Raw genomic sequence first — 23,349 nt, 5'->3', positions numbered from 1 at the left:
ATTTTCACAGGAAAGATGGAGAGCTGATGTTTCTGATTCACCAACAGCTACTGCTCATGAAATTCCAGATTTCCTCTTCATGGTCAGGGAACTCTAATGAAGAAAATTACAACACACAACTACATGAAGAGCACTTAGTGTGCTCTCTCACTCTGAAGAGTAGGTTTCCCAATCACCCAGTGACTGATCATGAAATTCATCTGTGTTTTAAGTCTCTTGGAAGTTCTTCCCTCTCCCACTGCAGGGACAATTCTTCCCAGGTCAGAACAGGATTTGGACTCAGGTCAGTCTCTCCATCACAAGCTTTAGATCTTTCTTCTAAGAGCAACAGCTGAGCTTCCCAGCACAAAGAGCTGTGCCACCACCTTGACCCTGACTGGGACTCCTATGCATTTGTGCCGTGGAGTCAGAGCCAGCCTGCCCTCACCCCCTCCTGCCCGTGCTGCTGGGACACGGGGGGACTGCAGCCGCTCAGCTGGAAGGTTAGGAACAGCTCTGGGCTTCCTCCCCTCAGCACATGTTGGGATCGTTTGGCTCAGACACATGCAAGCTTCATTAGCCATCACGTCAGTCCCTCCGAACTTCCCGTGAAGCCCTTTTGGTAGCAGCAGGCTAATGTCAGATCTCACGCATTTCAGAAACCAGGCTGGGGGGAACAACTCCAAAATCTTTGCCGCTGTGGCTCTCGAGGCCACAAAATAAGTGCAGTTTTCAGTGGTTTTGATACTCCCTCCTGTTCTTATCTATCCTGTAGCTATGGACACAACTGCAATCCTTATGCCGGGAAAAAATAGCCTTGAGTTTAATGACCTGCAATAGACTCTCTGCGTAACTTTATCTCTTAGCTACTCTGACCAAGATCCTCATACGTATTTAGGTCCAATGTCCAAAGGCCTTTATGTAAAACCCACCTACAGTGCAAGTCCTTCCAAAGATATCCCAAGCAGGATATCTTATAAAGGTGGCATCGAGAACTGATAGCCTTTCACTGCCAGGTGAGTTTCTTTAGAAAAAGGAGATCACACGATATCTGCCCTGCTTATTTAGATTACAGATCTTATAAGGAAAGGGAACGCCGTCTTTCCCTGAGCCTGACTTCACTTCCTGGCACAAATAAAAACTTAGTTAACAGGGCCGAAATGCAATTTATTACCACTTTAATAATGACAGGATGAACAGTTTACAGAAGAAAAAAAAACAACAAACAAAACAAAACCCAAACCCAAGAATCCTGAATTTCAAGATTGAAATTTCTAACCCTCAGACTTTTCAGTCCTAAACAGATAGTTTCTTGCAGGCTTTTAGCTTTCAGAGAACTAAACACAAATAGAGCGGAAAAAAATTCAAAGGGTTTCGTTCAGTTTCCCCACCAAAGACTGTTCCCAGAAAAGAAAAAGAGAAAAGCCCAAGAGTAAAATGTCTTGTAGGTGCCCTTGAAGGCTGACACCGCCTGCCACTGCCACGTTCACGCCCCCGTTTCTCTCTACGTGCTCAGCATGCACCTTGCTTAGATAGCTCTACCGAGACTGCCAAACTAGGAAGTTAAAAAACGCAACAAATTCCCTTATTGTTCTTGTCACTGCAGTAACTATTTGTCTTAGCACCATGTGCTAGGCAAATCATCGTCTGTTCATGCTTTAATCTACCTAATCCAGGATGGAAAAACACTACCCAGCAAATCTTCATTGTTGGAATGTTATTTATAGGCATCCTTTTTATGAATAAAAGACCTGCTCATAAGTCAGCTGTCAGATTTCCCGTTGTTATTACAGGTCCTGATCCTGTGCAACCCTACTACTACTAACAGCGGAATGGCCACGCTCTTCACCTGGGAGCCCGCAGCTCTTGGTAAAGGCAAGCAGCACTTTCTTAGCTCCTTTGTTTTTTTAATCCAGCCCCTGCTGGATGAGTAGGCTTGCTCAGTGCAGCTTCACTCTCTACACCCCTTCATGGAGGAACACTGGGTCGAGCATCCTGCTCTTCTTGAACCCCCATGGACAGAGAGGCATTTTGGGGAAGGGGAAGAAGTCGTCGCGCTCCCTCTTCTGTTTTCCTCAGCTCTATCAAAGTCCAACCCCAAATGAAAAGATGGAAATGTGTCTATAATAGAGACAACAGAGCAAAAAAATAGAATAGTGCCACTTTTCTGTACACGCCTTTGTTTGCTGAACATAAAGCCTGAATCAGACACATGGAATTAAAACATTCAGATAGGAAAGTAAAGGCGACAGGAAAAAAAATAATCTGCATATCTTATACTATAGTACCAGAAGCAGGAAAGTTAAGAAAAAGTATTATTTAAAAAAAAGAAAAGGGGCAAAAAGCTCCAAAACAAACAAACAAACAAACAAAAAATGTACTCTCAGTTAATTCACTAAGTGCAAAAGTATATATAAATAAGGCGTTGGTATGCCACATTTCTTGTTACTGCACACAGAAGTCCCATTTTCGTCTCACAAATCTACCCCAACCCTGAGCAACTGTTTGGAGGCTGCAGGGTAGGGATGGGGGGGTGAGGGAGTTGGGTTTTTGTTTGTTTCACTGGGTTTTTTTGAAACAAAACATTAACCTTAACACACACATTCACAGGTAATCAAATGTCATGTAGGCTGTCAGAAAAAATAGCTACCAGTAAATAAAAATGTAGCATTTTAGTAATAAGTTACTAAATGTGCACAGGCTGCAAAGTATCAGTTATTCACCACCGGCTACTTGCTCAGTGCTAGATAAACCTTATTCCTTTTGCCATTCATTTTTGGAGAAATGAATAAATTTAGGCAAATGAGGAGTAGGGTAAATCTGGAGGAATTACAAAGGGGAGGAGTTCACCTTCCTGGCTATGGCTTTCAGGTCTGTCCAGGACTACTTACTCCAGTATAAAACTGAGAGCAGAAATATGATCACATACTAAGAAGTCTAATCAATTCTGGTTTCAACACTGAGCCTATTTAAAATAGATAATGGAATTGCTGTTCCTTGTTCTGTTCTCTCTGCACATTCTCAAGACAGAGGCATTAGGTAAGTCCTTGCCTGCTCTTTCTAACCCCATGTACCAAGGTTACATTTATTTATGTTTTGTTTCTGAGTATCGGTACATACAGTACAGACTCTCTAATTCTTTTATATGAAAAAATGGAGAATGTTTTCTATATTTCTTTGCCTTTTATTATCTGTGGTAAAATATCAAGTATGGACTTTTCTCATGAATGAAAGAGTGGGGTTGGTTTTTTTTTCACCTTTAGAGATTCTGGTTGCCTTCCTCCTCCAAGAAAAATCAATGAGGTTTGACTTGATCTCTATAGTTAATTATATATGTAAATTTAAAAAATCAAAATAGAATTTCTTTATCTGTAAACGTCTTAATATTTCAAATAGCTTGTTTTAGTCTTCTACACATATTGCTTTGCAATTTATGATATAAGATGAAAATCTTATGGTTGCCTGCTGAGAAAGAAAGAACAATATGTCTTTGCTGCATTAGCCCGGCAGATCCACCTATTTTTGCACTCTGTGCACTATGTACATAAGTACACTATGCACTTACAATGACTAGATTAAATAGCGGTCTATAATTAGTATTGAAAAATGCAGAAGGTATTTTTATGCTTCTATTAGATCAGCAATGCTATAACTGAATAAATCACCTTTCCAATGTAAATATCAGCACACAGCCTCAAAATTAAAGATAAACACTGCAGTTCTTAATAGTAATGAAGGGTCTATTGTTTGCTCTGAACTAGACTAGACTGCATTAAGAAAAAAAAAGAGATACAATATTATCAGAGGTGTCAGAGGGAAGCACTGCACCAAGAGCCTATTAAAGGGACACGGTTTTAAAGCAGATCAAGGTTCAGCTGCCAGACTTAAAGTAACAGAGGTCTGAAGTGCTCAGAAAGTGCCTTAAGGAGCACAGCCTGAGCGCTGGGGAAATGGGGGTGTTTCCCCGCATTCTATTTCTCTGTTCTTAAATTAATTCTCCATATCTATGACTCATAGCTTGCCTTTTCCAGATTCTTACCGAACAATTCAAATACCTTCCCTCTTCTTCAGTCTGTATTTTGTAGGCATTCTGTGTCTGGAGGCTGCCCACATGCAGTACAGGGAAACAGAAACACAAAGAACCTTTGCTCTTCCTAAGTGTACAACTAGTGTTTGCTTGATATTGATTACTGACTATTTAACACTTGGCTAAATTTACTGCTCTATTGAGGGATTTATTACAGGATCTTGAAAGACTATTTAAAAAACCCTTATGGGCTTTTATTAGATTAGTGTTAGTAATTAGTGCTTTAACAGTTGAAAGTAAGACAGGGAATGCATATAATATTTTTGTTGCTTTTTTTCCCAAGCATGATTATTCCCACTTTCTTCTCTGAGTGTAGAGGCAAACTACACCATCATTAATGCAGAAGAAACACTCTCCTCCCCATCTTCTTTTCCAAACCTTTCCCTCAGGTAGCAGCTTCACAGGATACATTATGCTGAGTTAAAGGCTAAGCATTTCAAGAAACCTCAATGTTTTAGAATCAGTTTATACTACTTTTTTGTTATATTTGGAAGGTATAGTTTTAAAAAAGTAAGGATTTCATTTCTATCTGACCACTTTTCAGAACTAGGTTGAGTGATATCCACTTACCAGCTCATTTAATGCACCTCCACCAGGGCAGCCTCATAATTCACCACACTCAAATAGTCAATATGACTGATTGCTAATCTTTCAAATTGCATTCAGCCTTGAGCTGTCTTAATATCATAGCACCTATGTTTTAAAATGATTACTAATAGTCCTTGCAGGGCTTTATAAAGAAGCAAGCTTCATTATCCTCATCCTACAAAAGGGAAACAGAGGCACACTGGTGCAGCCACCAGCACCAGGAGGGGAGAGCATTCTAGCCTGGATCTCTGTCCACCAACTTATATGTATCTCAGTTAGCACATTCCATTAATAGCTGCACTGATGCACCTCAAATGGCTTGCTTGATTCCTCTGAGAGATCAGTGACCCCCTGGTAGTGCTATTAGACAGGCAGAAGAAAGGCAAAAGGTCTGCAATGTTCCAACAGGAATATTCCAAACCTTTTGAGAGAGAGCTTTTATTAATGATAGATTCAGTCTGGTGTCATCCAGAGAACAGCAATTGTAGAGGACCACGATATACATCCATCTAGACGCTTTGTAGTGGGGTTGCAGCAAACTCCATGTGTTACTGAAAAATAATTTTCTTTAAGAGGAATGGAATGAACCCCAGCATGTTTGAACCTTTTTCTTTATCACAGACTAGAACTCAGCCACGAGAAGACTTTCTCCTACAGTCCCTGCTCTAGTGCTCCAAAAGACAGATGCACGATAGAACATGATTCCTCTAATTTTCTATATTTCTACTTACATACTTTCAACTTTCACAAATATAAAATTTACATGACAGTGCTGGCACTGTTATTATCAGCATTGATTATCAGTCTGATATTTCCTCAGCACCTTTAAATACAAAGCATACCTGATATCTCTATAAGGAGCATAAAAAGAAATGCTTTAACTTCTTCCATTGCCACTTCTAATGGTATAGACTGCACACACATTGGGATGCAGATGCACTCACATACACTCGGGGATGAAAAATTGCATTTTCCGTTGTTTAAGAAAGAAGAGTAATAACTGCCTAGAAATGCCTAATAAGACCTAGAACACACAGAAAAGGCAGTAAAACATAGCTGCTTTAGGCAGTAATCCGTAGGTTCTTTAGGAAATAGGGATTACCTGAATTTTCCTCTCTCCAGCCACCTAATCCAACAAACGAGTGAATACAGCTGACAAGCTGACATTATCTCAAAGTAGTTACCACAGCTATCTCAGTGCAGACAGAATTTGGACCTCAAATCATCATCTTTATGCAGGATATATTGCTTAGGGCTTCCTTCTCTTTCTTCCTTGTAATCATTCAAGCTGCCAAAATAGATTTAAAGGCTTGTGTGAGTCTGCCTGCCATCATCCGTACATATCAGCGTGTGCTGTCATTGTCAGGTCCACTGTATGCAAGAAGAAACAAGAGCTCACATTTGTCAGGTTGCTGAGTGTGCACTGAGAGCGAGAGATACCCACTGGTGCTGCTCTGTGCTGTCCCCCTCATATGGCTGTGGAAACTGCACGAGCAGGCTTCAGGCAGCAGAGAATTTTCTAGCTTTATCATCTGTGCTGGACCAGTAACAGCGCTTTGTGCTTAAATCTTTGAAACACTGTAATTTTTTTATTCATTAACTTCCCCATTAAACATGGATCCTGCAATTAAATTTTAGCAAACGAACTCCGTAAGAGGGACTGTTATGGTGAACAGAGGTTTCATCACTGTCATATTTGGCCTACATGGAGGGGGTTTATAACTGAGAGAAGAGTGGACACAGACTGCTTGACCAGGACACGTAAGGATGCAAATCCTGTAATCTCAGAGTACACTTACTTCCTTCCACAGTTTACGATAAAGGCACAACGTGATAAGGCTGTGTAACAACTTAATTCTCACTCTCTCTTTGATACTAAAATTCAGCAAAAGACAGAAAAGTGCTTGTGGCAGAGCAGCAGGTGAGAGAGTGGAGCCAGAAAGCAGCTCTTCAGTTAGCTGTAACAGCCTGTTTCATTTTGGGAGGCAGAGTTGGTTCCCTTTGCCCAGCAGGCAAAGAAACAACACTGTGTGTCACTGGAAGACTCCTGAAAGGCAGCTACAAGACAGTATTAGAGTCATATATGGAATAAACTTGGAAATGTTTTTAACTTCTTACATTTCTGCCAGGCATGGCATCCAGATGCATCTGTGTTGCACAAACGGATAAATTTGTGTCAGAACAGGAATGCCTTGATTCTCTTCACATTAGTCTATGTGTGAAGTTATTCAAGAATATACACTGTGCAGTCACACCTTGCTGTAATCTACATTCATCTGCAGATCCTGAATTCTCTTAAAGAATTACACATGTAAGCATTATAAGATCACCTCTGCTATCTCCACCACATATGAATCCAACAACTGCCCCTCATCCCCGTGCACGACGTCTGAACCGCTGCAGCGTGATTGCACATAGCATGTACTGACGAACGACTGCCATCACACGTGAGATGAATCCTGCTTTGGTTTATCTACGCTGCGCCTAAGGCAGCATACACCTATGTGATGCCTTGATCAGCATCGAGGTTCTTGAGCAGACATTTTTTACTAGGCTGATGCATCCAAGAGCATCACAGTGCCAAGCTCAAAAACCCTCGTTCACTAGTTTGCAGCCTGCTTCTGGCAACATGCAAGCAGTAGGCAATTTTCCATGTACACAGTGGACCCAATCACATTATTGATGCTCCATTTAAGGATCAGCCTGACTAGCGTGAGTACACTACATTGTCATCAATTTGTTTAGCTGACCTCATGCAGAACTGCAATGTGCTGCATCACCTCATCCTTCTCCAGCAGCCAAGCCAGGGTGCTTTCAGCTCTGGGGGAAGGGAAGATGCATGGTAGAAGCCATACATAGGAACGACATGCAGGTGACAAGGGACATTACTTGAGTTTAACAATTACTCTCCTTTCTCCTATAGCAAGAGATATCAGCGTAAGAACTGGAATATCCCTTATATGCTGCAAGTTGTGCACTGTGATACTTAAGAAAAACGGAGTCATGATTTCTCTTAGCCCTTACATTTAGATTTTGAAGACTGGAAGCAGAAGAGCAGTTTCAGAGGCAGGTACTGCTGAGAAACCCCATTCTTTTAGCTGTCCAAATAACCAGCACAAACCTTTAGGTCTTCAAGACATGTTGCAAGGTCCAGTTCCGCAACGAGGTGTTTGTCTCCATGCAAACAGGCTTTTTTCCCCTCTGTGGCATTGCAGGAGAGGCTTTATTATGCTGCAGAATGTATCCAATGGCCTGTTATTAGATTTTTAGTCCCATGTCTAGCCATAGGATCGGTTATCATAAACCCAGCACAGAAGACTACAAAGGGACAGTAAAGCCACAAAGTAATTTGTTTGAATTAAATTTTAAAAATACTAAAAAAAGGATTTCTGAATTTTGACACTGCCTTTGTTGTAAACAAAGCAAAGCAAAATATCCCACAGAAGCACATCACCTTAGCCCTGGATACTCGTTTTTTGTTAAAGGTCAGCTTCTTTCTTTGATACAGCAAATTTATGAGGACACACATATATGACAGAGGCTACGACAGTATCACAGGTCACAGCTAAAAACATTGTCCTCACTCTCTGATACAAAGGAAGCAGTTTGCAATTGTTTATAGGGCATATCTAGAATCCTCCAACCTCCTTGGATTTTTCCTTTAGTTTATATGTGTTACAGTCAAAGATCTCATTAAGCATGTGATTTATGTATACATGTGCAAATTATAAACACTATGCTCAAATCAGATATGGTTACTTGTAATGCTTCACTACTACAATAATAAAGCTTATTTTCAAGGCTAACTCCCCATAATAGCTTGGAACGTACATAACATACAAATGCATATCATTATGAAAAATAAAATTTCCAGGTAAAAGTGAATAGAAGAGATAGGAATGATCACAAACACTTGTTTTTACATGATTAGAGATACACAAATCCAGAAATAAACATTTGGAACTGATTTTGCCTGTCAAAGTAGTTGATCAGGACTTCCTGAGGATGTGTAATACTTAAGAATATATAAATAGACTTATGTGTATATGCTCAGTTCATGTTCAGCAATCTCATTAATTAGAAAGACAGACTTAGATTCCACTTGCTTTTAAGTTGCTTTGTCTTTTGTACTAAAGATAATAAGTTTCACAAAGCAAGCTAAAAATAGAATGAGCCCCGCACAAACTAAAGCTAAAAATAGACTGCATGCAAAACTAGCTTTTGCCATTTTCATAGAGAAGGCCGGCCTTCACTCTGCTCCAAAGCCGGCCGTTACAACAGATTTTAGGGATGGATTTGAAACTGGTGGACAATAGAGCGGTAACGAGAACTATGACATTCAGGGCAGCCTGGGCTTTCTGAAAAGCAGCGGTGCGGTAGAAGCACTATCAGCTGTGTCGCAGAAAACAACGAATTGCCAGCGAGGACACGGCTGAAAGAGGGTGACAAGAGATCTAAAGGGGCAAACAAAAGAGTCAGTCAGTGAAAGAGAGAGAAGGGATTTTAACTAAAAAGCAACAGAGGGTATTCTTACTGTCTCAGTACTTCAGCCTTCAGTGGCATAAAGGTCATTCACACTTTAAGAGATAAATATAGTTAATAAAAACAGGTAACTGTCAACATATAAAATTAATAGATCTCCAACCGCTTTATCCAGTAGGAAAAAACCTGTTTTAGGAACTCTTTTGTGTGGTTTGTCAAATGAAAGGGGCACTTTTCAGCTAGCCTGAACACCACCTGTCTCGCGGCACTGAGTCAGAGGAGATGCAGGTTTCCAAGCAGCAGCTCAGCAGCTCCAAGTAGGGCAGTAAGCGGGGAACAAGTAGGACAAAGTAGATTTAGGAACTTTTATGGAATTCAGGCAATCTGACCATGGTCCAAAGAGCTTAAGGGTCTTTTCCTAGATCACACAATAGCACACTGGCAAACTGCTAACATCCTGGCTTCCAGCCAGAAGCACCGTCCTCCATCCAGCTGCCTAAGTGAACAGAAGAGGGAGTTCTCAACTGAAGGAATTTTTACCTCAAGTTTCCAAGCTAGGCTTGATAGCTAAAACAATCGAAAACATTTACAATAAAATGAAAACAATACGTAATTGTATTGTTTTCCAGCTATTTTGGTGCCAAGAAACAGCTTTGGTCAGGAAACCAGTTGTAAATTTGACAAGGAAGAAACAGAGATAAGTAGGACTGCTTACTTGCCAAGAGAGACTCCCTAAATTTAACTGTCTTGAACTTTGCGAAGGAAGAAGAGGCCTTCAGCCCAGTTCAGCCCCACTCTAAATTAAAACACAGTGAAGTCAAGGTGACACCTATGATAAGGTGCATCACCACTTAAATCAAGAATCCATAATAGAATGCAAGAATCAGATACAGTTGATAATATAGCGTTTCTAAGTCCAGGCGTATATGTATACTGAATGTATATGTATACTGAATTATATTATTTCCAACAGTGACGACATCGCAAATATCTCTATTTAATGCCAGTTAGGCAAAGAGCTTTTGGAAATCCTGGCTAGTATCTAATACTATCCCGAGCAAAGTGTGGATACTCATGGCTTAACTCACACGTACCAGCACGGTATGGGAGTAAGCTGTGAAACCCTCCAGGGCAGCTCATATCCCAGCAATGGTTTCAGCACCTCAACTACAAAAATGAACAAAAAAACACCAAAAAACCCAAACACGTTCTGCTGTATTTTTCTGGACAATAAAATAAACAACAGGAAGGGGAATGGGGGAGCTGATGTTTGATCAAAAGAGCAGTCGGGTGAGAGGACCACAGGATGAGATCTGACATGTACTGAGTCCCTGTAGGAAAGAAGCTTCAGAGAAAGGGAGGTGAAAGACTTTGGCGTGGAAATGGTGGAAAGGTGAAAGGCACATTGTCAAGAGATGGGACAAAGGATGGATGAAGCAAGAACAGGATTTACAGATTATGAAGGAACTATTTGAATGCTGTAAACACCAGGAGGGAAAAGAATTGTTTAGGGTGGTTCAGTGATATTTCTAGGAGTGATGGGATGCAGATAAGCAAATGGAAAATGTAAGTTATTAAACAGGAAACATTTCCTGATAGTGAAGGCTAATAAACTGTGGAAAAGTCTCCTAAGGGAAGTGGCAGGAGCCGCTCAGACAATTAAAACTAGACTAGACAACATACTTTAGGGCATAATCATACCCAAGACCACAGACAACAGACTGGATGTGACAAGTATCTTTCCTTCTTGCTTCAGAAATAAAACCATTAAGCCCAGGGGTAAAAAAAGACGATTGTAAACGCAAGGTCCCTATAATGTAGGGAGAAATCACACCTCACTCAAATCAAATACAAATGCAAATTTTTCTTGTGACACAGGATATGGCAGCTTGGTTCCTCCTGAGCAGTATCTACACAAAAGATCCTGTTCTCTAATGTTACATTACCACCAGCAAATGTTACATTACCACCAAAAAAAACCCACCCTAATTCACAATAAACATCAATTCATTGTTTGCTCAGGCATTCTGCAATGTTTAATTAGCTCATTGTTTAAGGTTTAACAGCTTTAAGGACTTTTTCCTTATGAATTGCTGAATTTATATCCTGTTCTACTTCACTGATACCAGCCAACTTTCTAAACCGCAACTGTGATAACTACTTGATAGAAAAACAGTAATTCTTTGTTAGTTTGTAGACATTAGGAATTCTGCAGAAAGCTTTCAAAAATTAGACATTGATTATTTGGTGTATGTTGTGTTTGACAGAAGAAGGGAAGAATACTCATGAGTGCTGGATGTAAGGGCAGCAGTAGCTGCCTGAGGAATAGATTTTTTTTATATTCATTTTTTGAACTTTTTCTCCCCATCATGTTGATGTGCAGGCAGTGTGTTAATGTGCTCATAGGTCGATCTACTAAGATGTGACTGAAACCCACAAGCTTATTTGAGAGAACCTGCCAAATACCTCTCAGCAAAAAATCAGGGGTTGCTTTGTTTGAGAAGGGTTGGATTCAGATTCAGCAATGAAAGGCTCCAAAATCCACTTCCATTTCACTCCTCTGGTACAGAGACACTATATCAGGACCACTGACACTATAATTTGGTGATATTTACCATCCTTCAGCATTTCCTGTGGCCATCTTTGACTTTCATGGTTCTATGGTCATGGTCTAAAAGCTCCACAACCTTGCACCCAATGAAAAATGAACATGCTGCACTTACTCCTAATTGTGAATCATATCAACCGTAAAATTTGATTTGCATTACAGTAATGCTTTGATGTCTAAGTCATGATCACCCTCCCATTGTGCAAGGCACTATACAAACCCAGAACAGTAGACCTTGTTCCAAGAATTTACAGTAAATAGACTGGAATACCTCAGCCGACCTTGATTTCTCACCTGACAACTTTCCTCTCCGGTTTAACTCACATCCCAAAGATTTTGAGACCAAAGCTTTACAGGTAACTATCTTCTCATGTCTCATACATGCTACCACCTTTCAATATTTGTGTCCGGGTTATTCCCACAGTGCAGCACTTTCTCTCCTGAAGGCTCACGCACATGTAACTTGGGAAGAAAGACCGCTCCCAATCACAGGGTGCTGGTGCAGCCATTATTAAAGCATGTACTGACCACTGGGCTAGAGCAGTTGCCAAAAATACGTCTGTAGTCATTCATCCATGCAAACACTAACACATTACACATTGTGAAGATTGGCTTACCTGGTGTTGGCTAGGCATTTATTGATTAAAATATCGATTAAGGCATTGGTGACATTCTGTGCTTGGAACTTGTGGTTCTGCTGTTTCCCAGGGAAGATGGGAAGTCGCTCAGTGCTGCTGGGGGTCTGGCTGCTGTCTTGTGTACACAGGCCTGAAAAAACCGCAATGATCAATTTTAGAAATGGCAGGTCCTAAAGCTAAGTTTCGTGTATGTTTAGAAGAGTGTCAAAAAAACTCAACCTTGTCAAAAACAATTTTTTTATAATTACAAAATATTAACAGAAATACAGTTCTTACAATACGAACGTAGCAATATTGTTTACTTTTCTTATCAATGTTACTAAACATTTGCTAAGCTGGAAAGTGAGTCAACATTATTTATAGTTTTCAGCATGAGTTCAATTTTTGAGTGAGGTGAACTAAAACAGTATCATTTTTTCAAGATTATATTAATTGCCACAAGCTCACCCAAGTCTCCATCTGTTATTACAGCTAGCCACATTTTATATCAAGATTCTATTTATAACTTCTAAATACTTAATAAATGGAATGGTATTGCTAGGTTACTGATATGAAAATAAAGGTGTTAAAAGCAGTTATGAGCCTTCCAACAGATGTGTTATAAAAGGGTATAAATTATGATAATTAGCAATCTAATGACAGGACTCCTCCATAATAATCCCTAAAAATTGATTAGCCATTTATTAAAATGTCTATAATTTACTAAACATAGGCAAACAAAAACTATAGTATTAATCATGATTATAAGAGGTTTCGAATTGTTATTGATCAAAGTTAAATCACCAAAGAGAATTATTCCTGTTAAAGTCCATTTAAACTTTATTACTATTATAAACAACCATTGAAGCGTGCTGCGATAAACAAAATAGTCCTTACTTTTCTGACTAGATCAACACATACATAAGTTAAGCCAGCTCTCTTCCTCTGAATTTCACATTTCTTCTGACAATGAAAAAGCAAGATTAAGATGTTCTATTGAAAAATTTTTCAACCATCTGTGTGGGATCACAGCTGAGTTAGAATAAGGATTCTTCATTCCTTTTGGGAAATGAGATCCTTCATTTCTTAAAATTCCTTGTTGCATTAAGTAATCTTTAAAATACTTCCTGGAACAGACTGAGATAAGGCATCTTGCATAAGTAAATTTACAAGTATATGAAAGGATGACAAGTACAGAACTGATAAAAGGAAGTTTATTTTAACACTACATATATTCAGATGTGGAACTTTTTCCAGAAGAAGTTGCTGAAGGCAAAGTTTCAAAACAAATTATTTAGAGCTGCAACCCTTCCAGAGTTCTACTATTTCACACTAGCACACTTTTTGGAAGGGATATTAACAGGCGTAAACTGATTCATTCAAGACCAGAAGGAGATCGAGAGAGTAACAGAGTCGCCTACTGCAGGATTTTTATGTTCTCTTCTGAATTATTTGATATTAGAATCCAGCTAGGCTTGCTGGATGATGTGCTCCACACTTTATAGCAGAAGCACTCACCTCTTACCAGCCTTTGTTGTTTATATATTTAAGATATTAAACATCTTACTTTAATAAAATCAGGCAGAAAAAATGAAGAAGTTCTCAAAACTGCGTGCCCAGTTATCACTCTCTGAGGATCACAAGTTGCAAATCCATTTCACAATTTGTACAGCTTTTAATTAATCTAATTTTCAACATCTGATTTTTTTTTTTTTCAGTTGGAGTCCATTGGTGCTATCAGTCACAGAAGCATGACCAGCCACTTTGTAAAGGTACTGCTAAACAATTTATTTTTCCAATCACATTAGTGTTTGGATTCTTCTGTTTTGCAAAAGGCAAAAATACACACAACTCAGCGTTTAATGCTACACTGATCGTGTTATCTGCAAACATAAATGCTAAACAGGATACATAAAGAAGGTTATTTTGAAGATACCAGTGTTTGTTCTAACTCTTCATTTTGTTTCCGCCAAGGATAATGCTAAAAATATAAGAATAACTCTAAATGTGCTCCAGAGGTAATCATCCCAGCAAGCTGGGTATAGACAGCTATTTAAATTCTTAAGGACAGGTATGAAAAATCCTAATGTTCTACCTACAACTGCACCTTTTGTTTTACCAGCAGTATCCACCTAGGCTGCTTGTTCCCTTGCTCATCCCTGTGTCCTGCCCAGCCCTCCCTGGAACCAAGTCGGGGTGAAACGAAAATGCACTTCACTCCCAGCACCACCACCACCGGCAGCACCACTTTCTCCTGTTTTTTTGTTATAGTTTCCAAGTTCCTGTAGTTTCTATAGTTCAGCCAGCCTCAGTGGTAGTTCACTTTCTATTTTACAGCCATTTACATGTGCATATATTCCTACTAAGCTTAAGAGAATATTCTTGACACATACTAATATTTCTAAAACTACAAAAAATGATATGCTAATAAAGTTCCTGTATTAAATTCCAACATCCAAAGACCTTTCCTGCAAAGATGTCTCCAATTTCCCAAGCAAGACTCTATTGGCTGTTTGGTGGTTTGGCTTTATCAAGAATTTACAGTCTACAGAAAACAATTATATTCTTCATCCTCAAATAGATCCTCGACAATGGTATACTGCATACGCCACCTGCAAAGGAAACAAACAGTCACCTATCAATATTGTCACCAAAAATGTCATTTATGACAAAAACCTTAAGCCACTGAATTTTGAAGGATATGATGTGAAGGGATCTTCAAAATGGAAGATAGAAAATAATGGACATACAGGCAAGTACTATCAAATTTTTACTGTTATTATGTTACTTGTGCCTTCACTTGGAACCATCCGTTCAGTTCTTCCATGCCCTAGGCCAGGTGTTAGATATCATTACTGCTACTTAAAAGCAAGGAAGCAAAAATAAGACAGCCCGCTTAAATTTCAGAAGCAAAATTGTCTGAACCAAGGTCTTCTGGGAACTTTGTGGGAATTATCTAGTTTTTGAATTCCGGACACGGTCCTTGTGCATCTCAGCAGAAATTGGGTCTCTCCATATGCAGAAAGAGAACTCGAGATGTCTAGGGAACCTCTAGGACTAGGAGGCAGGTGAGTATAGGGGTTTAAGACAAAAGTTTTGGCAGAGGTATATAATTTCTGCTGAATGCGGAACTTAATGCTTCATTTCTGGACTCATCCTTTCTGACTCTTGCTTCTGCACAAACAATTCTGCTGAAGAACACCACAATCTGGGAAAGTCATACAACCAGTGGCTTGCAGTATGGGTGTCTTACCAGTTCTTTAATGATGAGCTGAGATCTTCTCAGATTTCAACCTGTTTTCTCTGCACGCGGAAGCAATCTAATGTGAGCTTGTTGATCTGCTACTTACTGATTCAGTAAACAGTGAATCAGTGAATAGTAATTTAGCACTGTTTCACTTCCTCCATTTTCTTCACTAAAAGCAATGCTAATGATGATGCTTCGACAATATTACACTAAATTACTTTAAAGTGTCATCCTTTTTTTTTTTTAATTATCTATAGGTGTTCTTAAAACCTTAGATGGATTGTTTTAACTGCCAAATCCCTAAAATGGAAAGTTGCAAGTGGCAAATATTTTCCTAACTTAAAATGGAAAGGTAGGAAAGTAGATTTTCACAGCCAGAGGTTCTAGTTTAAAAGATCAGTATTTTGACCAACCATAAGAAAAAGACATGTTTTGACTTTTCTCTCGTGTGTGGGTTAATGGCTTTCCCATTACAGAATTATAGTCCAGAATCTCCCTGTTACAGTTGCTGTGCATAGAGATGGCTTTGACACAAAAATTAACATTCATAAGGATTGGTCAGAGCCCTCATCTTTCCCAGCCATGCAAAAGGATTAGGTTTCTAATCTGGGCTTTTAAAATTTCTTCCTTCTGAGGGCAACCAATTCCTGTGCTACAATGAGTACAACCCTGAAACTGTTTTTATTTAAATTACAGCTGCAATTAGAAGCTCTACATGAGATTAGATGATCATTATGTTCAATCATGTGCAGATAGCAAAGGTCAGTGTCTCAAAGGTCCTACGATCTGAATAAATAAAGCCAACAAAGATAGTTACTCATCCATTTACAGGTAAAAAAGCAAAGTAACTAAATGACTCACGCAAGCTTCCAGTTCATTTGGAATTCAGAGCAGAAATGAAATCTCTGGGGCTTCAATCCAGGTCAAAACAACCTTTCCTATGGAAAGAAAAGTACTGTGCTTAATGTAGAGGTCTTAAGAAGTAAATTTTAAAAATACATCGCAAACGTCTCAAGCAGAGGAAGTGATGGTGATTTATAGCTAGAAAAATATTTCCTAAGAAAATTTTATTTTGCTGTTAGCAACAGATCAAGCATCACATTAAATAGCTATAAGTACCTAGATGTTTAGGCTTAAGTTGCAACACTACTCTAAATTAAAACAGAATATCTTTAAACCCTGCCCCAAACAAACGTTACAATGCAGACAATAGGAGATAAAAACAATGCTTAAAACCCAAACAAATTGTGATCAAATTTACTTTGAAGAATACTATGATAGAGGGTATTCTTCTGGACAAAAAAAAATGAAGGAATATAGGGTCTCCTGAAAGGTATAAGTAGCTCTGGGTTACAATGGCAGTGAACAAATCCCTACAAATCCCCTCAGTGCAATCAAGGAAAGACAGCCTATTACCCTGTTTTCTTCAAAATGCAATTAACTGATGACACTCCAAGGGATATGTCAACGGATGCCGTAAAAGTCTACAAAACCCTTATCCTGGAACAATTCAAAGTAGTGCTCTGCCCTTTTCCTCCATTTTACAAAGGGAAACAAGTATCGTCAAAGATATTTTATTTATTATTATTTATTCAACTGAAGTAATGGGTAACTCAGCTCTCCAGCAAGTGAGGCTCTAGACAAGTCAGTCAAGTTCACAGAGCAAATCCTAGGTAGAAATGGGAACAGAAGCTCCAAGTGCTGTGCCACAGAGGGATGTCCAAATGCTGTTGCATATTACTGGGAAGTGGGCAGTGATTTCGCCCTTTCGTCTCAAGTTAATCTCAGTTAGCATTTTGTAAGAGCTCAGCTTCTGTAGAGTTGAACTGCCAGAACGCTTGGTATGAAAAACCAAACCAGAAGTTTAGGATAAACTTGCATCTCAAGAATACGCATCTCTCTACTCTCAAATACTATTAACGTATGATCTGATTATTATTTTTTTAAACTACTTATTTGTTTCCCCCAGTTAAAGTAACATTAAGCACATCCCCTAAAATTGGAGGTGGAGGTCTGGAAAGAAAATACAAGGCGATAGAACTTCATTTGCACTGGGGAGTCCAAGATGGGCAGCAATACATTCCTGGGTCAGAGCACAGCATAGACGGAGAAAAACAAGCCATGGAGGTAGGTGAGAGTGTTTGTGGGTTATGGCTTTGATTCAAGAACTCCAGCTTTTTAAGATACTGTTGCACAAAATCTATTGGCTAGTTCTGTGAAACCCCCACAGTGGAAATAAAGATCCAAGGACACGTTGGTCACTAACCAGAACACACAGGAAAACACTAGTTTGGCATAGCAAAGCCACAGGAGAGACAACAAATCTGGAGTTTTGTAGCCTTTTGGGAGGAGAAATATTTCCAAGTCTATACAGTCTAATTACACTCTCACGCTGCTTATTCAGATGATATGTTAATTTCTGTGACTGCAACCATGAATTGGCCTATGCAACCAAAAAAAAAAAAATATTCTCTTCAAGGCAAGACAAGTCGCCGGTGCTGAGACAGATGGATTGGTGGAAGGAAACCAGCCCCCTTTCAAACCATGACGTAAAAATCTGCCAGTTCCACTGCACAGGCTGAAAATTGGGGGTTCGGCAGCCCACAGAGCACTTCACCTTCTGGGAAGATGTACGAAATGATACCGGTTTTGATAAATGAAGCTTCAAATGATAGCCCATTTATTGCATAGTTCCTGCCTCGGGTCAAGGGCCTCGAGCTCTGTGTCCCCAGCCTGCGAGCAGCAAAGCAGCTCCGGCCCCGCTGCAGCGTAGGTGCAGAGAGACAGCCAGGCTGCCCTGACAGCAAGCGAGTAGAGGAAAATGAGCAAATAATTGGCCTTGACTGTTGTGTTACAGCTTCATGTTGTCCACATAAGAGATGATGTTTCGGATATAACGGAAGCGAAGAAATATGCAGATGGTGTGGCTGTGTTAGCATTCTTTATAAAGGTAGGTAGCCACATTTTTAATTGCCCATCTCAAATCTACTAGCAATTTGTCTGAGTGATTGTGTTAATGTTGCAGTAGTCCAAGAACTAAGCCTCCCTGTCTTCTGCAGGCATTCAGTGCCAGCACTTAGTTCCTTTGCCCTTTTCTACGTTTTGCTTGCTGTTGTCTTTTAGCCTTGTGGTTCTTTTCTGCCTTACTCACAATGAAATTAAAGCAACAAGTTGTTGAGAAATACATGATTTGGAATCAAAATATTTGCATTTCAGGTTGAAGAAGAAAATAAAAACTATGCAGCTCTAATAAATGAATTGGAGAATATTGAATACAAAGGTAAGACACTTATGTTGGTCAAAACGCAACATATGGGCCCAAAACTGAACACAGTACTCCAGGTGCAGCCTCACCAGTACCAAGTACAGGGGGATGGTCACTGCCCCAGTCCTGCTGGCCACACTATTACCGACACAGGCCAGGATACTGTTGGCCTTCTTGGCCACCTGGGCACACTGCTGGCTCATATTCAGCTGTCTGTTGACCAATACCCCCAGGTCCTTTTCCGCCGGGCAGCTCTCCAGACACTCTTCCCCAAGCCTGTAGTGTTCATGGGGTTGTTGTGACCCAAGTGCAGGACCTGGCAGTTGGCCTTGTTGAACCTCACGCCATTGGCCTCAGCCCATTGATCCAGCCTGTCCACATCCCTCTGTAGAGCCTCCCTACCCTCAAGCAGATCAACACTCCTGCCCAACTTGGTGCTTAGGGACATGGTTTAGTGGTGGACTTGGCAGTGACAGGTTAAGAGTTGGATTTGATGATCTTAAAGGTCTTTTCCAACCTAAATGATTCTATTATTCTATATATTTATTTCGAGCACAGGTAGTTCACAGTCCAGGTAGTTCACGGTCCAATCCTGTTCTAATTACAATAGAGATTGTTACTTGAAAGTCAAAGCCAAAAGAAAAAGGTTAGTTTATCCTGCACTCAGAGCATTGCAGGTGGGAGAAAAATCTAGTTTGCAGTGAAGAAAACCCCCAGAACCAGAATGAGCATTCATGCTTCTGCAGGAGGAAGCAAAGTGAGAGGGAAAAACATGCAGGGTGTTAGCACAAGAGGTGCGCGTATCTTGTATGGTGTGGATCCTGCAGTTGGCAGTCAGGGATCTCACAAGCAGCGCAGTGCCCCAGGCGGCCTGGGGAGTGTGCGTGGGGGTGAGCCTTTACACAGCCACGAGCAACAGCCGCATTTGAAGACAAATATGAACAATCCCTGCAGCAACGCTTGTTCCAAGCAATATTTCCTCGTGGCTTGTCTAGGGCAAGCAGCACAGATGGAGCCTCTGCCACTGAGTTCTCTTCTCCCACCTGAGGAAGACCTTAGAAGGTACTATCGGTACAAGGGCTCCCTCACCACTCCCGACTGCCACGAGGGTGTCACCTGGACGATATTTGAGAAGCCAATTGAACTCAGTGTTCTGCAGGTAAGTCACAGAGGGATAGCCTGAAGGGCCTGCTTATGGTTATTTTGCCCCTTCAGCTGCCTGCTCACTCACACGATTTAGCACAGACTTGTTAGCTGCTCCGCTGCTTTGTTCCTGTGACACACACACTTGCTTGGCATTAGTCTAAACACGTGCCAGGTTTTTGACCGTATTAAATCATCTCTCAAAAAATGGCAGGAAAGGGGAAGGAAGGGGAAATGACGATGTGAAAAGAAAGCCAAAAAAACCCCACAGGTAAACACCTAGGTCAGCGATTTGTCAGCAGCACTTCCACTGTAGTCATCTGCTCACCCCCAAATTTCACTGCTTTTCTCCTGTAGTCGTAAGTATTAGGATATCAAAGCAGAATGCTTAAAAATGCAAACTTTGAGACTATCAGCATCAGGTTTAAGCAACCCATTTTAGTCCCATAGAGAGGAACAGGAGACTGAATCATGGCTGCCTCTAAAATGCAGATTGTTCAGCTGACAGAGTACACGATTAAAACATTCTGATGTCCTGGAGTGGACTCTCAGCAATACTACTGGCCAGCACAGCCTGGCCAAGAGCCAGCACCTGTATTTTAGTTCCCTGCCTGCAGTGTACTCATGACGACTTCAGTCACAGGGCAACGCTCAGCCATACACAAGTCAGCACACCACCGCACACAAGAGCGAGCATCTGCTCACTCTGAGCCAGCTTCTTGCTGAAGCAGTGAGTTAGAAATTTGAAGCGAGGGAAGAAATCTTAGTCCTCTTACTTTGTGTCACTGTGACGTGATGGACAAGGACAGGACTGTGTGCGTCAAGAGGACTGGTGCAACCAGGTCCTTGAGCTGGACAAAGCATTTGGCTCACACAGAAAGGAAGTCCCCATGATTTCAAAGGCTAAAAGAAGTCATCTGGTGGTGACCTCTGGCAAAAGCCTCCATCACATTGTTTCCTGATGGGTTTAATGCATCCATACAGTTCAAAACAATGCCACAGAGTAAGGCACTGCAGATTTATAACATCACAATTTCCAGTGTTCCATGGAAAAAGAATTTAACGATCTATTCTTTCTTCAACGTCTGCAGATTTCTCAATTCTCAACAGTTCGCTTTGATGCGGAGAACTCAACCCACATGGCTGAAAATTTCCGGCCTGTCCAGTTTCTGAATGAACGAAAGGTGTACTGGTCCAGTGCCAGCACCCTCCTGCCTACTGCTAAGGTTCTAATGTTGGTCCTGATGCTTACGTACATCCTGAGTTCTCTTTGCCAATGAACACTTCTCACCTCATTCAAGGTTCTGGGCTTTTTGGAGGTGTTTTTTTTTTGTTGCTGGTCGGTTGGGTTTTTGTATCAAGTATTCTGTCTAACTACCAACTCATGAATCATATCTGAATACAGAATTTAACCTCTTCCTCCTCCAGACACTAACCAAGGACTTCTGTTGCTGCTCTTATATAAAATTAAACGCATTGCACTAAATTGCAAGAATTCAAAGGAACCGTAAGATAAAGCTATGAAGATTCAAACTTAAAAAAAAAAAAACAAAAACAAAAAAAAAAACAAACCAAAACTTAAAGAAAACATTAGGATGGCTTATCTGCAAGCCTGTAGTTTTAACACAACACTGGAAGGACACTTTACAAGCTATACAGAGGACCTACGGAGGAATCTGTTCTTAAGTGCCTATGAATGGTTTTTCTTGGAATATGTTTACATTCAGCACTGCAAATCAGGAAGACAGTAATACATGGAGTAATTCTTGTCATCCCTACATGAAGGTACAACACAGAGCAAAGAAAAAGCGCTCACACACAACTGAGCAACATCTGGGTCATCCTACGTAGTGAAGGATATGTGACAAATTTCACCTGTACTAAACCCCCTCTTCTTCCTTCAGAATATCTGAAATTAATTTTTAGATGAAGATACTGGATTTCTTTCATCTGATCTACTGATTCTGGATTTCAAGTTTCTCTATTAAGCCTATTTATTCAGCGTAGTACAGCGTCTTTCCCTGGGATGCCCATGCCTGATACCATGTGCTAAAAAGGGAAGCTCAACCACATATATTAATTGCACATTCATGGGAATTCCCTCTCTTTGGAGGGCTGCATTTGAAGCATGAGACTTTGGTGATCCTTTACAGTTTTCATTTTCCTAAGAAAATGGGACAGCTCAAGAAATGGCTCTTTCCATTTTAGAAGCTTTTAAATTTCAGCTTGAACATTTCAGCATGAACATTTCCCTATGAATTTCCCCCTCCCTTATTTTTGTGTAATGACATTCCTGTAAAATATTCACATATGGTTAAGATTCATAGTTTTCCCAAGAAGACTGTGATTTGAACTGATTTCTTCAGATCTTACCTAATTACTTACAGAAAATCTCAATATATTGGGAAATGGGATTTCCTTATATTATTCCAGTTCTCTCTCTGAAGACAGACCTAACAGTTTTCTTCGTCTATTGCCATATAACACATCTTCTTTTAGAATTTTAGATTTCGGCCAGACCAAAATAAGATTTCATATTAGCAGACTTGTATTTTTTTTTATTTAGGGCAATGTTTGCAGAGATGACTTTATGCTACAGCTATGTGGCCATTTTCAGGAAAATCATGGCAGTGAGACTAACCACAGCTCACCAAAGGAGAAAAAGCAGAGTGAAAAATTATTTTCATATTTAACAATTAGTAATATAAGCTTCCAAAAACCACATGGGAAAGCAAATTCACCTTTTTAAGTTTAGAGGAATGATTAAGACTTTAACTGTATTTTTAGCTAAATGAAAAACTTTTGAGAAACCTACATAAATGAAAGATTAAAGTTTAAGTGACCTCTATTTTTATTGCCTTGAGTTTTTATTTCGTTCATCCTTGCCGAAGGAGAATCCACACAACACTCATTCAGAAAAGGAATGTGATTTTTTCTTCTCCTATTTTCTTCACAACGTTTAGGGTTGGGTTTGCATTTTGAGGGGAGAGGGGGGACAGGGGGAGAGAAGGGAGGGATTTGCAGTACATTGGGATGTTTCTGGTGCCAGGTGGCTTCTGGAGCTTTTACTTCACAATGGACCATCAGGCTCTTACCTGCACATAGCAAAATTGCTCAGCAGAGCTGGTGCACACACACAGCCATCAGCTGGAGGACAGGCAGATTTCTTACCATGAAGGGAAGGGTACCATGGGTTTACCCAGTGTAACTTCACCTCTGTGCAAACACTTGGCTAGTTAGTTAACCAGGATAAACAGTTGCCTACTTGCCCATCTGTTGAACATTTCTGCGTTGACTATGTCCATTACATCCCTCAACATCCCACAAATAGAG

At 40.2% G+C, this 23,349-nt stretch overlaps 1 protein-coding gene across 1 annotated transcript; it reads left to right on the top strand.

The window, feature by feature from the left end:
- The first annotated feature begins 2,841 nt into the window (after positions 1-2,841).
- Positions 2,842-22,863, top strand: CA4 (carbonic anhydrase 4). The gene is made up of 8 exons (XM_074595699.1): positions 2,842-3,018; positions 14,080-14,133; positions 14,943-15,113; positions 17,578-17,735; positions 18,466-18,558; positions 18,825-18,888; positions 19,869-20,032; positions 21,108-22,863. Exons 1-8 carry the CDS (start codon positions 2,961-2,963, stop codon positions 21,294-21,296), a joined length of 951 nt encoding a protein of 316 aa, XP_074451800.1. The 5' UTR covers positions 2,842-2,960; the 3' UTR covers positions 21,297-22,863.
- The last annotated feature ends 486 nt before the right edge of the window (positions 22,864-23,349 follow it).

This window comes from Larus michahellis, chromosome 7, assembly GCF_964199755.1.
Source record: "Larus michahellis chromosome 7, bLarMic1.1, whole genome shotgun sequence".
Taxonomy (NCBI): domain Eukaryota; kingdom Metazoa; phylum Chordata; class Aves; order Charadriiformes; family Laridae; genus Larus; species Larus michahellis.
Note: the sequence above shows the minus strand (reverse complement) of the source record. Positions and strands in the feature narration are given on the sequence as shown.